Source organism: Silurus aristotelis (assembly GCF_946808225.1).
Source record: "Silurus aristotelis genome assembly, chromosome: 10".
Lineage (NCBI taxonomy): Eukaryota > Metazoa > Chordata > Actinopteri > Siluriformes > Siluridae > Silurus > Silurus aristotelis.
Genome location: NC_139583.1, coordinates 23,545,258 through 23,563,535, shown reverse-complemented (window position 1 = coordinate 23,563,535; position 18,278 = coordinate 23,545,258). Strand labels below are relative to the sequence as shown.

The following is an 18,278-nucleotide window of genomic DNA, read 5'->3' as shown; positions in this document are numbered from 1 at the left end:
GATACTAGATTTATTTGCTTTAATTGTTTATTTGATTCTTTATATGCTTTTAGTACTATATTATAAAGTGTAGATCAGGGGTCACCAACGTGGTGCCCGTGGGTTCAAGGTAGTCCGCAAGGACCACAAGAGTAGCCCGCGGGCCTTTTATAAAAATACATAATATATATAAGAAAAAAAAACTTTGTTGAATCATTGTTGATAATTATTATAAGAAATCATTAACATGATCAGTGTCTTCACATAGATAGAATATCATTAATTATTAATAATAATATATAATAAAATTGTGAAAATTTGTTATTTCAGATCAAACTGAAAACTGTGTGTATCAAACCGGTAGCCCTTCACATTAATCGGTACCCAAGAAGTAGCTCTCAGTTTCAAAAAGGTTGGTGACCCCTGGTGTAGATAGTTCAGTATAATCAAATTTATCAAGGTATGATCTATTAATTAAATTACTAAAATCAAATTAAATTAGGCATTAAATTACTTCTGAGGTTTTGTTTTTAGCTCACAAACCAAAGTCAAGTCAAGGCAGTTAACAGTGGGTCAGTTTAGGCAGCTTGGGCCATGGCCCTGGCACATTTTGCTAATTTATAGATGACAAAAGTGTAGGTAACGCATAATCACAGTCTTCTTAGTCTTTTCTTGTTGTGATTTCAGGGTTGACTGTAACTAGAGAGAACTGAGGAACCAAGGAACATATTAGAAACCAAAGAGAAAGTGTTTGCTTCTTGAGTTTTCCTCCACATCCTCCTTGTAAGGTTCTACAATTACAATATTTTAAACAAAATCTAAACAAATGACCAATGCGACATGATACACTGTATGGTCAAATGTATGTGGACACTTGGCCATCACACTGATATGCACCACTTCCAAAACCCTGAGCATTCGGTGTAGTTAGTCCTCCTTTATATATGTTACAATTTTCAGTTAAGGAAACCTCAATGTAAAAGAATTACAGATTTGTTTTTGATATAATGAAAGTCCCATGTGGTCCAGTTTAGTTTGAGTCTACAATAATGTTTCTTTTACACTGATGTAATCCACATAATATTCAATTTTGAGAATGGCTGAGATTAACCAGGATACATCTTACAAAAAGATACTAAATCTCCTCACAGATAATGGCATGCAAGGACCCAACTAACAGTCACAAATCATGAGCACTTTTCCTCTGACACACTTGGGAACTTGGGAGCGAAAAACCTGCCAGCACTCACAAGTTCACTGTTTTATCTCAAAAACCTTTTTTAAGATCAAATACTAAACTCAGTCAGATCCAAAGCTTTAAAAGTGTTCTTGTGTCTCTTGCAGTTTCTCTTCCATGTAAAATAAATGACTTGTGTCTGAGCAGTAATCTGTCTGCAAGAGCAGGTGAACATGATTCGGTCCACTAAATGAGTACCAGGTTAAATGTCATGTTGCCACTGTTGGGCCCTCAAGCAAGGCCCTTAACCTTAAAGTGCTTGGTTGTATAAATAAGACAATTGTAAGTCGCTTTCCCAAATGGTGTAAATTTAAATATCCATATTTGGACTTAAATTTAGTTAAAGCATTGGACTTTGGATCCTAAGGTTGTGAGTTTAAATCCCAGCTACAACAAGCTGCCTGGGCCCATGAGAAAGGCCCTTAACCCCATAGCTGCTCCGTTGTATAAATAAGATAATTGTAAGTCGCTCTGGATAAGGGCATCTGCCTAATGTAATACATTTTATTGTAATTTTATTGTAATTAAATCAAATGCATTTAGTGTGTTGTACAATTTAAGAGATATATTACTGATATAACCAAATATAAATACATTATTTGTATTATAGTCAGGTTTATATAATGTGTTCTACACAATTTTAAATACAGATACAAATAGAAATATCACATCACAATAAAAAAAAGGTCAGTGAGCACATCTGTTTAAATCACAAACACACCTGTAATTAATAATAATTATAAACTCTAGTAATAGCAAGTTTTTCCCCCTACTCATGTGACCAAATATAAATGGGTGCAAACAGAGATATGAATAGGAACAAGTGCACTGTTCTTTATTTCTTTGTTTTAATCATATTAATGTACAAATTGGCAAAATAAACCAAAGAAATATATTTGCCTTGCTGAGGAAGCTGAAGGGGTACGGTGATGGAGAGGACAAGAATGTCTCTAGATCTGAAACCTATTGAGCACCTGTGGGGCATCCTCAAGCAGAAGGTGGAGAAGCGCCATGTGTGTAACATCCAGCAGCTCTGTGATGTCATTATGGAGGAGTGGAAGAGGATCCCAAAAACAACAACCTGTGCAGCTCGGGTGAATTCCATGTCCAGGAGGATTAAGACAGTGTTAGATAACAGTGGTGCTCGCACAAAACATTGACACTTTGGACATAGTTTTGTTACCAGCTATTAACACAATAATTGCTGTATGTTGAGTTCTTTTTAGAGGACAGTAAATCTGCACTGCTATACAAGCTGCACATTTCTATAGTATTGTCCCATGAGAAAATGCTAAAATGGTTGATAAATTGTGTTGGGTGTATTCACTTTCGTGAGATACAGTATTTGTGCTAGCAAATAAAGATTTTAATTCACTTTAAAATGATTAATGTACATTCATTGCGTTTTTTTAATTCTTAAATTCTTTGTTATTATAAAACAAATATTTTCCTTAAAATCAATAAAGCATTGTAATGGAAAAGCATAATAATTATTTGGAATGTAACCAACAAACTGCAGAAATTCTAATCAAATATTATGTACCACAGTTTTACGGTTTACTCTTTTGAGATATAGATCCCTAATGATAACTCACATTAGATAAAGAGCTTGCCAGAGGCTCCACAGGAGATCAGTTTAAGACTCAGGACAGGTCACTGAAGTTGAGTAACTTGAGTAAATAAGTACAAATTAAAAATTATGTTTTGCTAATTCCTATTTGTTTCTATTTGTTCTTTGAATTTGGTTTTTGAAAAAAAACTTCTCGAAGACTTATTATACTTTTACAGCATTTGGCACCCTTAAAACTAAGAAGTTGAGAGTTAAGGGTCCAGCAGTGGTAGCTTGGTGGTGCTGAGATTTGCAACTTTTGACTGTCCAATGCCTTAACCACTGAGCTACTCCCTTACTAGACTAGACTACACCCTCTTCAGGATTAAATACAAATACAGATAGAGGTCTGAATATTTGGAACTCTAAATAGCTAGAGCTACAGATATTGCATTGCATTACAGCCCTACAGTATACCGTATATACGACCTTTAGATTCACCTGTTGACACAGAAACAGTTTTGATTTTAATTTCAAATGTTCTCATAATGATTTGACTTCATATAACAATGAAACATACATATTTCTAAGTAACAATGCCATGACTTTTCATGTTTTTCGAAAATACCTAAAAATTTAATTTACTCAGCATTTGCATCTCATACTTATCATTTAGCTTTTAAGTTATTTTCAGGAAGAAAATAGGAACTAATCACTGTTGTCTGTTGTTGTGGTCAATAAAAAAAAAATGGTTTAACCTTCTCTAGGTGTTCATGAAATACCTGTATGGCACCTGTTTATTTTTTTGTATCTCCCTTTAAAGTCAGTGCATATTAATAGATTTTTAATACAGTCACCAGATGTGCTGTACATCAACAGTTTTTGGGAAAATGTTTATGGCCTTAGATCAGTTCTGAGCAATAGCTTATTCTCAGTAACCACAAACACACCTCTCATCAAGCTCTGTGAGAAATATTTTTGGAGAAAACTGAGGCAGCACTCTCTGTAATGGATTGGGATGCACAATTTTTATGACTCTTACACATTCTCGCTGTCTTGGGAGGTGTCAGACCAAGAGATTCAGGAGGAAGGTATTTAACCAGCCCCAGAAACATCTGGGACATTCTTTAGGAGACCCAGTAGGACATGTCCAGAAAAAATTCAATACAGCAGTCAAAAAGTGTTATTGATCTTAATATATATATATATATATATATATATATATATATATATATATATATATATATATATATATATATATATATATATATATATATATATATATCATCGAGGAGGCATTCATCAGAGCCGAGAGCGAAATGAAAGCTGTACACGAAAACCTTGCAGGTGTGTGTGTGTGTGTGTGTGTGTGTGTGTGTGTGTGTGTGTGTGTGTGTGTGTGTGTGTGTGCATGGTACCCTGTGATGATCTAGAATACCATTCAATGTTAGTTCTCCCACCTTGTCCCTATTCAATGAAGGTTTTTTCCTCAGGTAAATCAGATTAGTTCAATATGCCAATATAAATTATTGCAAACTGACCGAGGCATGTATTTATTATTTTAAAAACCTGTTGTTGTTATCATTATTATTACAAACATATTATCATTCAAAGTCATTTAGAATTTACAAAATGCAAACTGCGCGAACAGAAGAAAAATCTTGCAAGTCAGGGAAACTTGCAAGTCAGGGATTTTGTAGGATCTGAATCAGGTGTATGATTAACCATAACTGAAACAGAAACAGTTGTGTAGGAGGCTCTCCCAGGCAAAGTCTCTTCCAGGCAAAGATTTCAAAGCAGACTGCAGTTTCAAAATGTGCTGTTCAGCCAAGGAAACTTAGTGGATGAAAGACTAAGTGGATGAACGCAGTGGATGAAAGACACATCATGCTTACTTCCCTTTGACATCAGAAGATGTTCATCAGTGCCATTATCAAGGAAATGGTGAAAACTAATCGGACTCAGGTACACCCATTTAATGTCTGAAATAGTCTGGCCAGAAGTGGTCTTCATAGAAGAATTGCAGGCAAAAAACCATCCCTCCAACAAAGAAACAAGGCTAAGCAACTCAACTATGCATGAAAACATAGGAACCGTGGTACAGAGAAATTTTAGAAAGTACTCTGATGAGTCAAAATCTGAAATATTTGCCGAAGTGCTAAATAGCGGTACAATAATGAGAGTCAGCAGGCAACAGTGAGGCATGGTGGTGGTTCCTTGCATGTATGGGGCTGTATTCCTGCAAATGGATCTTCAGTAAAGAGAACAAACAAGTCCTGAAAGTGATGTTTTGTCCAACTGCCCATCCCCACCACTGGACGGCCTTGACTTTAACATCATTGAGTCTGTGATTACATAAGGCGAATGAAGAGTTTCAGGCAGCCTACATTCACAGAAGATCTGTGGTTAGTTCTCGAAGATGTTAGAACAACCTACCTGTGGAGTTCCTTCAAAAACTGTGTGCAAGTGTACCTTGAAGAATGAATAATTTTCTCACAAGTGCTTACAACATTTGCACAGTATATATATATATATATATATATATATATATATATATATATATATATATATATATATATATATATATATATATATATATATATATGTTTTCATATTTTGGACTTCTGATTTTTTTTCCCCAAGCACTATAGATAAATAAATGTTATATGAAATAACATTTAAAAAATATTTTTAAAAGACAACATAATGTAAAATGATACAAATTTTCATTTGTTAAAATACCTAACATACAAGGTGTCTTACAAGTTGGTTTTAAATCCCATGGAATCTATAGAATATACAAAAAAAAAGAGAAGTTTTGAGTAAAAAAACAGTGTTTCACATCTTCACTTTATGGCGCAAGAACAGTCGAATTTGTCAATATGAGAAATATTCTTACAAAGACAGGGAAACATTCCAGGAAAGTATTAAATCATTGTCTGACAAAACTTATACCAGTTTTACAGTAACAATCACACCCCCACTTCTGTAACTATCTCTCTCGCTGCATTCAGCTGAATCCGTAAATATTTTAAGCTCATTTCACTGGAAGCTGCATATTTGCTGTGCTTTTATAGTTACTAATAAAGCAGAAATTCACAGACCTGCACAAATTACCCTTGTACATAAAATGTACTAATGTATTTTTAGAATAATACAGTTTTTCCAGTTACAGCTACAAAGGTTTTAGCCTTGTTTGTTTGCTTTAACGTTTTGTAGAATTCAGCCATAGCACCTAATTGGTCTTTTCACAGACCAACACACATATATATTATATATTTTCTGTGTTATTTGCTAAAATATTTTTACTAGACACCTGAATATAAATGTTAAACATAATATTAAAAAGAAAATCCTATCCACAAATTTATACAATAAAACCAATTACACACTACAGCTCACACAGCTAGTTCTCACTAGTTCTCATTGTTGAAGTGTTGGTTTTGGTTCAGTATCCAGGGCATGAGGAGCTCACTGAAGTGAGGCGCTTAGTGAAGAGGTCACTGACCTTACTGATGTATGAGGACAGAAAAATAGGTAGGTGGATGGGGTGAGAAGGTTCGGAGGATGGTGGGTAAGTGTGTGGAGTTGCATTTTGACTCCAGCTGAGCCAAAGGAAATGATTTAAATGTAAAATAAATGTCTTGATGAACATAATTTATTTCTTATTTTCTTGCATATTTCTTTGCTGGGATACAAACCAAACCCTTTAACAGTTAACAATGTTATCGAAGACCTGTGAGAGACTGAATAGTTTTTTTTTTAAAGAGAAAGAGTTAAAAAAGTTTTCGAATTTGATACATAGGAGTATTTGGTACCAGGCACATCCTTGCTGCTAGGGGAATGATGTAGTGTAGCTGGCCTGCATTCTTTGGAGATGAAATATAACTCATCTCAGCCTCTAAAACAATGTTTCACTTAATTCTAGTTCAAGGTCTTTAAAATGTTATGCATTTCCAACATTATTAAAGGACTTCTGATCTCCAGCCAACAAGAAAGTGAATTATTCGGACTCAGATATTAGGTTTGTTTTACATGCTCCTCTTGGTTTCTTTTGACGACTGGTACAACAAAGTGTCTTTTCCAGCTCTCTGAGTCACATGATGTTGCAACACTTCCTAGTGGGTAAACTATCATAGTTTTTGTATCCAGATCTTGAGTCATCTTTCTGAAATTTGTTCAACTCTTCACAGTGTCCTTTGGCTTGCTACTTATTACAGGCTCATTTAATCAGATATACTTGCTTCATAAAATCAGTGACTATCGGAAAAAAAGAGGAAGATCACTTGGGTAATGGTTTCTCTGTAAATCCATTGTTTTATTAATTGTTATGAAAATCTGGTGTTGGATTTATACCATTTTATTCAATCAAGTCAAGTCGAGTTTATTTCTATAGTGCATTTCACAACAGACATTGTCTCAAAGCAGCTTTACACAAATCAACAGTTAAGGTGAATGGTGTGCATTTATCCCTGATGAGCAGCCATGGCGACTGTGGCAAGGAAAAACTCCCTTAGATGTTATGAGGAAGAAACCTTGAGAGGAACCAGACTCAAAAGGGGAACCCATGTTCATTTAATCTGGTGAATCGTTGAAGTAGAATGCTACACATGATCTGGCTAAAAGCAGATGTGTAGATTTGAATGTTGGGATTGTTTTTATCTGGTTACTTTGTTTTCCTCCCTCCTCGCAAACTCTGTCTAAAGGGTTCACTGTTACTGTATGTTGCCCTGTGATGGACTGATTTATTGTCAGGCATCTTTCTGCCTTATGTTTAGTGTTCTTGAAATAAGCACTGAATCCAGCACAACCCTGACTAAGACTACATAATTAGTAATGTTTATGAATCTATACATTTTATAATCATAACAGTGCAGAACATCAATCACTCACTTCATGGGTTTACACATTCCTTGCACAATTAATTGCCTGTGGCATGTTTTTTTGGCCCACACTAACTGGATTGAGAATTCTGGTGATCTCCTGGAATATATAGGCATGCCAGCTGGGCATTGAGTGGTTTTGACCACCTTTTGCAGGGTTTTCCATTCACACACAGTGATGCTGCCATAGCATACCACGATGGAATTGGTCAAGATGCTCTCAATGATGCAGCGGTAATAACTCATTAAAGTCCCTTGAGACATATGGACTTTCTTAGGTCTATTTTAAGAACTATAGATGCTGTTGCGAGTTCCTAAACAGGGCTAAAGTTTGCTGGTGCCAGGACAGATCCCCAGAGATGTGGACTTCTAAGAACTGAAAGCTGGAGACCCGCTCTACCCTAGATTCATTCATGTAGACAGGGGAGTGTCTCCTGCTGTTGGATTTAAGGATGTCCACATTGAGCCCTGAAGTCTTCATTAAGGCTCAGGTTGTTGGTGGCTTACCATACTGCCAGGCTTTGGAACTCTTCCCTGTAGGCCGATTTGTCATTGTTGCTGATCTGGCCAACCACAGTGGTGTCATCTGCATACTTGATAAAGATGTTGGCTTTATACAAATTAGTGCAGTCATGGGTGAACGGGAAGTAGTGTAGTGGGCTCAGAACACAGCCCTGTGGGATGCCAATGGTCAGAGTGTGGGTCAAGGATATGTGCTTGTCCAACCTAACAGATTGAGGTCTGTTTGTGAGAAAGTCCAAAATCCATCTGCATGTGGGGGCTTGATGGTCAGTTTAGTGAAGATGGATGGATGGAAAAACATCAGATGAGCAGAGTTTCTAGGAGAAGAAACATATTGAAGAGAGAGGTCCGAGGAAACTACACAGACTATTAAATCAGTAATTCGAAATCACTCTTTGCAAACATGATGAGCAGAAAAACATCTCAGAAATTACAACACATTGAACCATGAGGTGACTGAGCTTCAGTAATCTGGGTTTCACACTGGATTTTAACAGGAGGCCATTCAGAAGGCACAGTGATCACAGGTTTAAACTTGGATAATGGAATAAAACCTGTTCTGAATTATTTGTATCTACATACTTTATGAATATATAGTGAATATAGGCTTCCTAATAAAACACATTTTTAAAAAACTAGTGAGTGTGTACTCAGGTTGCATGTTGCTACATACGTTATGTATATTTTACTGCTGCAGTGTGATAACTGCACCAGTGAATATAGGCTTCCTAAAATAAAATAAAATAAAATAAAATAAAAATAAAAAGCTAGTGAGCGTGTACTCAGGTTGCATGTTGCTTTAAGACAGGCACCCGGAAGTACATGAGCGGCTCCGGCGTTATGCGTAAGTTCTTTTTCCGGTTGCTTGAGCCTTGCAGTGAGCGTGTGGATTTTATCTGCGCTTTACAAGCATGAGTGTTCCGGCTTTTATCGACATCACTGAGGAGGATCAGGTATCATTCAGTCTATTTCAGACCATCTACATGTGTGTGTGTGCGTCTGTTGGCATCTTGTACTGCTTTGTGCGGTATTTTTGTTTGGTTAACGCGTTAGCAATTAGCTCTTGCCCGGCTCCTGGCTCATCAATGGACTAATCCCAAATTGGTCCCTACTTTGTATAAGTGTGCACTAAAATGGGTGTGGAGTAATAGTTTCTATACTCTGCGTAGTACACTTTTTGTCCTTTAGGGCTGTGTTTGGGATGCTGCCTGTAGATCTCTATCCCACTGGCTAATTTATTAGCTGTGTCCTCATGGCCTGTTATCACCCTCTGCTATATCTCATCTCTTTTATATAGGACTGTTATACCGGCAGTCATCCCGTAATTTCAGCCAAGATTTATATTTATTTACCAACTATAGAAATACAAATAACTACTGTCATTTGAGGCAACATTATTCATCATACATCATTCAGCTAACTCTATTTTAATCTACTTTTTTATTTGTTTATTATTTTAATAAATCGAGTGTGTCGTAATTATTTGAATTCCTGTGGAAACTTTGAGCATTCTTGTAATATGTTTGTGGCCATATTTTGTCTGTTTTGTGTAAACATTTGTTGTTGTTGTTTCTTTTTTAGGCTTTTTGTATTTTGAATAGTTGATATTTGCATATATATCAGCTTGTATAGCAGTACAGATTTACTCTCCTCTAAAAAAAAAAAAAAAAACATAGTCATTATTGTCTAAATAACTGCCAACAAAAGTGACCATGTCAAAACTGTTTAAAGTGTCAGTATTTACTGTGTTCACTATTGTTATCCTGCACTGCCTTAATCCTCCTGGACATAAAATTCACCAGAACTGCACAGGTTGTTGTTAGGATCCTCTTCCACTCCTTTATAATGACATAACAGAGCTGCTCAATAGCCACTCCATCACCTTCATCTTCCTCAGCAAGGCAGTTGTCATCTTGGTGGTCGGTCTGGGGTCATTATTATGTTGAAAAACTGCTGATCAGTCCAGTTTTTAAAAGGAGGGCATTCTGTTTTGCTTCAGAATGTCACAGTACATGTTGGAATAAACGTTTCTCTCAATGAACCACAGCTCCTCAGTAACCAGCAGCACTTATGCAGCCCCAGACCATGATGCTACCACCACCGTGCTTGACTGTGGGCAAGACACAATTTTCTTGTACTTCTCACCAGGTTCATGTGCTGGACACTATCAGAGCCAAACAAGTTTATCAAGTTACAGGACACAGGACTTTTTAACAGGCTTGGACTTAAAAACCTTTAACATTTGTTCATTTATATATTTGTTTGGTCAAAATAAATGTTTTTGCACATAACCAAAAGGAACATGCATCTGCATTTGGGAAAAAAAAAAATATTCACAGGCACTGTATATATATAAATGTGTGTGTGGGTGTGTGTGTATATGTATATGTATATAATGTATGTGTATGTATGTATTTAGCTATTATGATCCAGATCCAGACAAAATGAACAGGAAAATATGGCCACAAAGATAAATATTGAGATATATATATATATAATATAAAAAATAATTATTTAGTGTGTGCTTAAGTGAGTTTGTTCATGTGTCTTCTCCCTGTAGGCCTCTGAGTTGCGGGCCTACATTAAATCCAAAGGAGCAGAGATCTCGGAGGAGAACTCTGAAGTAGGCCTTCATGTCGATCTGGCTCAGATCATTGAGGCCTGTGATGTCTGTCTGAAGGATGATGACAAAGGTATTGCAATCAGCCATGTCCATGCCTTACATATGGTGTACAACATTTGAACTAAATGCATATTGCTTGTGTTTTGAGTTTCACACTTTTCTTGCTCGAATTTTTTTACGCCAGCGATGGTAAACTTTTACCATTCTAAAATAGAGTGCTGGTTTTAACTTTTTTTTTTGGTTTTGTATGTAGATGTGGAGAGTGTGATGAACAGCATTGTGTCTTTGCTGCTGATCCTGGAGACAGAGAAACAGGAAGCGCTCATCGAGAGTCTTTGTGAGAAACTGGTGAAGTTCCGTGAGGGAGAACGGCCCACTCTGAGGATGCAGCTGTATGTACACTTTACACTTATTCGTTCATTTTTACATCTTTTTAGTCTGTTTGCTCCTTCATTTACCCATTCATTCATGCATTCATTCACTCCCTTTCTCACCCCTTTGTCCTTCTTTTCTTCTCTTGTTCCCTCTTTCTCTCACCTTTTTTTTTTTTTTTTTTTTTTTTTTTTTAAAAACATCACATTCCCCATTTAATCCCAATTTTCTTCTATAATTTCATCCACTCTTCTGGAAAGAGGTTCCACTAGATGTAGGCGTGTGCTTGTGGTAGTTTGTGCTCATTCAGACACACGGGTGAGGAGGCCTGGGGTGCAGTCAGCGTTCCAATTCATCCCAAAGGTGTTCAATAGGGTTGAGATCAGAGCTCTATAGCAGAACTTCAACTCGAACACATGCAAAGGTTATCTTCATGGAGTTTGATTTGTGCACAGGGCCATTGTCATGCTGGAACAGGTTTGGGTCTCCTAGTTTAAGTGAAGGGCAAATATCAGCTACTGCATTTGAAGACATAATATACAATTGTTTCTTCAGTTTGGGAAAGAACCACATATGGCTGGGAAATTCCGGTGTCCCAATACTTTTGTCCATATAATGAAAATGTTTACCAGCAGGGGTCTGCCGGACTTTGTGGCATATTTTAGATTTGCTTCATATTTCAGTCAGTGTCTGATGTTTTTTGTTTTAACGTTTCAGCCTGAGCAACCTTTTCCACGGTATGGACGAGACTGCACTGGTGCGATACACGGTGTACTGCAGTCTCATCAAAGTGGCAGCTGCCTGCAATGCCATCACCTTCATCCCTACCGATCTGGATCAGGTACACCCTGAGCAGCAGAGCTAATGCAGTGAGTGGATTAAAAAGCGATCAGCTAATTACAATAACTATAACTATTTGTCTGTAGGTGCGCAAGTGGATCGTTGACTGGAACCTAACCACAGAGAAGAAGCACACGCTTCTGAGACTGGTGTATGATGCCCTGGTCGACTGTAAGAAGAGGTGCAGACATTCTTACAGTTTTCCTGGAAAAGGTGTTAGATTTTATTTCGTTTGAATTTTTCAGCCTGTTCATCATCATGTGGTTTGTATATGTATAGTGAGGCTGCAGCGAAAGTGATGGTAGAGCTGTTGGGAAGTTACACAGAAGACAATGCTTCCCAAGCCCGGGTAGATGCCCACAGGTATGCTGTTTTTCCATCTTACAGTTGTCGTTTTACGTATTCTGTTCAAAGAGATATACTACATACCTCAGTTTTTCTTACACAGGTGCATTGTCCGCGCTTTGAAAGACCCCAACACTTTTCTGTTCGACCATCTCCTGGCTTTGAAACCTGTGCGCTTCCTGGAGGGAGAGCTCATCCACGACGTGAGTAAAAATTAGGCATATATTTGTTAAATTTCCATATTTTTCGTTTAATTTTTTCTCTGAGAGACAAATAATGAATAAAGAAATAAATCGCGATCGGCTTTCCCAATTTATATTACATTTTTTTTAATATATAAATGAATATATATATTTATCACTTTTAAATACATGGAACGATGTATTTAATGTTATTGACCCAGTATCATATCCAGGATAAATAAAAAGCAGGAGATAAAGCTATAAAATCTTTTTCTTATTCGTTATTCTTTTATTCCTGCTTTATCTGTTTCAAGCTGCTTTAAGACAATGTCTAAGTGCTATACAAATAAAACTGAATTGATTTGAATGAAAGTAAATTATCTATGATGATTCTGAGCAATCAGATGAGTCGTGGTGATCACGGGCACTGATCACCCGCTATGGACAGTCGAATGATGAATGGCTTTATATATGGACCCTTTCCAAGTCTGTCTTTTTTATTAGACAATATGTAATCATGCACCTTCTCTTTCTTTTTAGCTGTTGACCATCTTCGTGAGTGCAAAACTAGCAGCCTATGTCAAGTTCTACCAAAGCAACAAGGACTTTATCGATTCTCTCGGTAAGTGCATCAGGCTTCATGAAGCCTAGAAGTTTTAAACAAATTAAACACATGCCTGCATCAACCCTTTGGTACCTGTAATACCATAACATGTAGCTCTCTGTAGGTTACATCTGAATCAGTTCCATCATATTATTCCAGTAATTCTGCACAAAGCGATGACTGATTATGTGCTGAGGCAGAATGGGATTTTGAGAAGATATCCGCTACTGTCTTTGTGATATGCCATCCATTTCTTTTTTCTGTTTAGTGTCTCAAACTATGTAAGCTTGTCTGTTTCCCAGCAGCTTGGTCCAGTTTGGGTGGAATAAGTATGTAGGCATTCATGGTCCCCTGGTGGTCTAGTGGTTAAGATGCAGCGCTCCCACCGCTGCGACCCGGGTTCGATTCCCGGTCAGGGAACCATCTCCAGCCACTCTTAGTGCCGGTCCCAAGCCCGGATAAATTGGGGAGGGTTGCGTTAGGAAGGGCATCCAGCGTAAAACATGTGCCAAATCAAACGTGCGGAGGATCCGCTGTGGCGACCCCTAACGGGAGAAGCCGAAAAGAAAGTTTAAGTACGTAGGCATTCATTTAGTTCAATGTTAATGATTTTCCAATCCATTAGCTGGTACAGAAGAAAGGGAAAGCTCTTTACTGTGCTTCAATTTAATGTCTAGGCTAAAAGTGTTAACAATAGTGTAACACATAATGGCTAATAAACCAGTTAAACACACACATTATTTAATATATATATATATACATATACACACATTTTGGTCGCACCCCCGCAGCCCCTACGGTACTTAATTGAATTCATCTAGACATTATGCCACTTTTTATAATAGTGTACAGTATTTGACCAAATAAATAGTTTAAAATGTTATTCCTGACGTTCCTGAACATTCTTTCCCACTGCGGATTCCTGCAAATTTTAAGATAACTTGCAACTTGCTGTTCCAAATGAGAACCGTGAATTAACGTGGGGGTTGACTGACTTTGTGTGTGTGTGTGTGTGTGTATATATATATATATATATATATAATACACTAACTTGTTTTCATGCTTGACAAACAGGCTACTGCCTAATATTAGTTTACAAGTACAGTACACTGATCTATTTGTTGAATAGGAGAGTAAAAAAAAAAAAGCCCTTGCAGTCTGAACGAAATGGGGAAGAAACTGAATAATGGGATTGCAAAAGGGCAGCGTGCTTTAAGCCTGAGCTGATGAGCATTATTATTTTAGCATCACGTTCACCGGAGCGTGAAACGCAAGCAAAGCACAAGATGTTCCGCTAGCATCTGGGCAGTGTTTCTGATCTGCTGGAATGTACCACTCAGCAGAGGCTTTGTTTGGTGTCTGCTCCATGATGCGAGTTCATTAATGCTGGCATCCTCCCTACCTAATATGAACAAGACATTTCAGACACTTTGTAAAGACTCAGCACCTAATGAAATGGATCATCGCTTCTGAGGTTGTGTCACTGGCTAGTTAATTAATGTAAATACATTTTTAATTTGGTTTAATGTTAATTATTTACATTGCATCAGCATTGGCTATTAGTTAAATATTCGTGTTTGGAGCACTTCTATGCTTTTCTGACGGTGCCAGGGTGCAAATGAGGAAATGAGAGTAATTTTAAAGTGTTGCAGTGCGATTGTCATTAGTGTTCATGTACTGATATTAGAGTGACACTGTGCTGTTCCATTCCAGTGTTAAAGTGACAGTTATGCAGTTGTGCAAAAGAAGGAGTCCAGTAAGGGAAGGTCGTGGCAGTATAAGAATAAAGTCGAGATATTTTGAGAATAAAGTTAAAATTATGAGAATAAAATCGTAGCAATACGAGAATCAAGTCTATATGCCCCAACGCATTGGGACCCCAGCTGAAGTACTGGCACGCACCGGTGTTTAACTCCTTGAGGATCGATTTCTTTGAACATCATCCTCATCTCTTGGAATAACACGCAGATTTAAACATCAATATTCTTGGATCGATCACTGGTCGCCATTTCAGATTGCACAAAAGAGGCAATTTCCTGTCTGATTTTTTTCTTCTAAATTAATTACATTTCCTAGATAACCGCTGCAGTGTCTATTTATTAATTATTACTACAAGATGATGCGGCAAAAGAAAACAATTTCCTTATTGCTAAACCCTGACCTAATAGATTTAACTAAATCCTCCAGGTCTATTTAATGCAAAACTCTTCTGTGCGTTTCTTAAAATGTTACCACTTTAATCTCGTATTGCTACGACGGTATTTTCATGCTTATTTTTTTTACACGTGGCACTAAAACGCCATCGTATGTCGAGGCGCTGCAATGTAATGAACGATTTAGACCCCACAGCTCTGCTCTACCTTGATCATGCATGTACAGTAAGGAAACCTTTCAAGTTTGTTTACCCCGACTCGCTTTGCCATGTGCAGCCACACAATATCTAAAAAGTCTTTGCTGTAGTAATATAAATTGCCCTCACTTGACCTAAGAGGCCCAAACCTATTTTGGTATGACCACGTGCACAAAATGAGATCCATGACCTGATTGGCCGAGGTTGGAGTGGATGAACTCTCATGGCCTGCACAGAACTCTGACCTCAGAGATTAACAGAATGAACTCTGCAGATCTTTTTATTTTATTTTATTTTATTTTTTTTTTTTTTTTTTTTTGCTGCTAGCTACCATTAGCGAGAGAACGCTGGGCTGAAGGTGTCGCGGATTGATGACGGAAAACTTCGAACGAGTGTTTTGTGTGTCGGTTTTTAAATGTCTGGCATTCTGACGTGACAACTGAGATCATACAGTGTGACATGGGAATCATGTTCATACAGTCTGACAAGCAACAGTCGCAAAGGACTATAAAACTTGAGCAGTGTGAGCCTGGCATTAGGCAAGCTCCAGTTTTTTGTTGTCCACCAGGCACGACTTTTGTTTGTTTATTTATTTATTTTTATTTGTGTATAGGTCTGTTGCACGAGCAGAACATGGCAAAGATGAGGCTGCTTACCTTCATGGGCATGGCTGTGGAGACGAAAGAGATTTCCTTTGACACAATGCAGCAGGAGCTACAGATCGGTGCAGATGATGTTGAACCCTTCGTAATTGATGGTATGGCTCAGCTTCTGAGAACTTTTATAGAGATTTTTGGTTGATTGAGCAGAGATCATGTATCATGACTTTAGTCATTAGTGCCAAATCAGCTCTTAGTGACCGACCTAACATCAGCGCTGCATGGGTCCTGGACCCTAATTGTTGTGCACGTATTATTTCTTTCATCAGCTGTTCGGACCAAGATGATCTACTGCAAAATTGACCAGACACAGCGCAAGGTTGTCGTAAGGTGAGTTTCCTGAGATACGTGGTTTCCGCAGGGTCTTAAAATTTTTAAAATTCTAAATTTTAGGCCTCAAAAAGTCATTAAATCATTTTAAACTGGTAATAATTTTTCCGATGTCTATGTAACACTATTTCTAAAGCTCATTTACGAATGTTTTTGTGGTTGTTGCAGTTTCCTTGGTGTTTTAGTTCTTTCTATTGCTAGTCCAAATATAATTCACTGTATTATGACTACTTGTTTTAATGTCATGATATAGGTCTTACATTTCATTTTAAAAGGTCTTAAAAAGTCTTACATTTGACTAAGTGAATCTTGCAGAAACCCTGTAGATAAGATCTCATATTCTGGTTTTCTTCTCAGTCAGTATTCATTCACACTAGTAGTTGGGGTTTGTATACGTACCTGGGTGCAGGAGGTTTGTTTCCTGGGTAGTGATAAAAGATGTTTCCAGCGATGAGGCATAACATTATGACCACCTGCCTAATATTGTGTTGGTCCCTCTTCTGCTGCAAAAACAGTTTTGACCCGTCGAATAACCAACAGCATTAACTTCTTTAGCAATTTGAGCTACATAAGCTCGTCTGTTGGATTGGACCACACGTGCCACTGCAGACCAGGAACATCCCACACGAGCTGCAATTTTGGAGATGCTCTGACCCAGTCATCTAGACATCACAATTTGGTCCTTGTTAAACTCGCTCAGATCCTTACGCTTGCCCATTTTTCCTGCTTCTAACATCAACTTTGAGGAAAAAATTGTCACTTGCTGCCTAATAAATCCCTCCTGCTAACAGGTACCATGATGAAAAGGTAATCAGTGCTATGTTATGCCTGAGCGGTGTATATTTAGTTTTGTATTTCAAGGTCTTTAAATATGTTGTATGAATTTCCATAAATTGGTTGTCATTTGATCTCCATATTAATATCTGAGGAACGAACACCAAACCAAGTTTTGCAGAGTTACGAGTTTTGTCGACGTCTCAGCATTTACGTGCACAAATTTTCCCAAACTCCAAAACATCCAGTGAAACGCTATTAAATCGGGTATTAAAAACGGGAAGAATGTGGTAGACTGACTTTTATTATACAAATGTAAATATTTCAATTATATAGTTTAAATCAAAAGCAAAAATCTGAAAGAATAGACCATCACTAATCAGTGTTTTATTCCTGGTCCTGCATGCTAACGTGTGTGTGTGTTCGTGTGTGTGTGTTCGTGTGTGTGTGTTCGTGTGTGTGTGTTCGTGTGTGTGTGTTCGTGTGTGTGTGTTCGTGTGTGTGTGTTCGTGTGTGTTCGTTCAGCCACAGCACTCATCGCACGTTTGGAAAGCAGCAGTGGCAGCAGCTTAACGACAGTCTCAGCTCCTGGAAGCAGAATCTGGCCACAGTGAAAACCAGCCTGCAGACGCTCTCTCCTTCTGCCTAACACACTCATAACGTTCAGCAGTTTTTATATATATATACACACACACACTCAATAAAAGACAAATGAAGACCGTATATTTTGTGGCGTTTGAACTTTTTTATTTAACATTTAACACTCCATGTCTGTGTAGAATTTAGTTTGAGGCTTTCATCTGACGTATGGAGTTAAGTAATCAGGGTTGTGGCAAATATTATTGCATGGTGAGAGATGGGACACAGGCTTCAGGATAAGGATTGTTTGTTTAGGATAAGAGATAAGCTTCATTTGACAAACATTCAAGTCCATTTCTATAGTCTTTCTCTCCAAGAACAAAGTGAAGGGAAGTGTAATAGGAAAAGGGAATACGTACACTAATGTAGGGCCTGTTTGTGTTCGTATAG

At 37.6% G+C, this 18,278-nt stretch overlaps 1 protein-coding gene across 1 annotated transcript; it reads left to right on the top strand.

Annotated features, from left to right (window-relative positions):
* The first annotated feature begins 8,964 nt into the window (after nucleotides 1–8,964).
* On the top strand, nucleotides 8,965–17,971 carry eif3m (eukaryotic translation initiation factor 3, subunit M). The gene is made up of 11 exons (XM_083553107.1): nucleotides 8,965–9,123; nucleotides 10,731–10,863; nucleotides 11,047–11,185; nucleotides 11,883–12,006; nucleotides 12,092–12,186; nucleotides 12,285–12,368; nucleotides 12,454–12,553; nucleotides 13,073–13,154; nucleotides 16,100–16,243; nucleotides 16,415–16,475; nucleotides 17,775–17,971. The coding sequence occupies exons 1-11, from the start codon at nucleotides 9,082–9,084 to the stop codon at nucleotides 17,896–17,898; spliced, it is 1,128 nt and encodes a 375-aa protein (XP_083409233.1). The 5' UTR covers nucleotides 8,965–9,081; the 3' UTR covers nucleotides 17,899–17,971.
* Nucleotides 17,972–18,278: the final 307 nt, after the last annotated feature.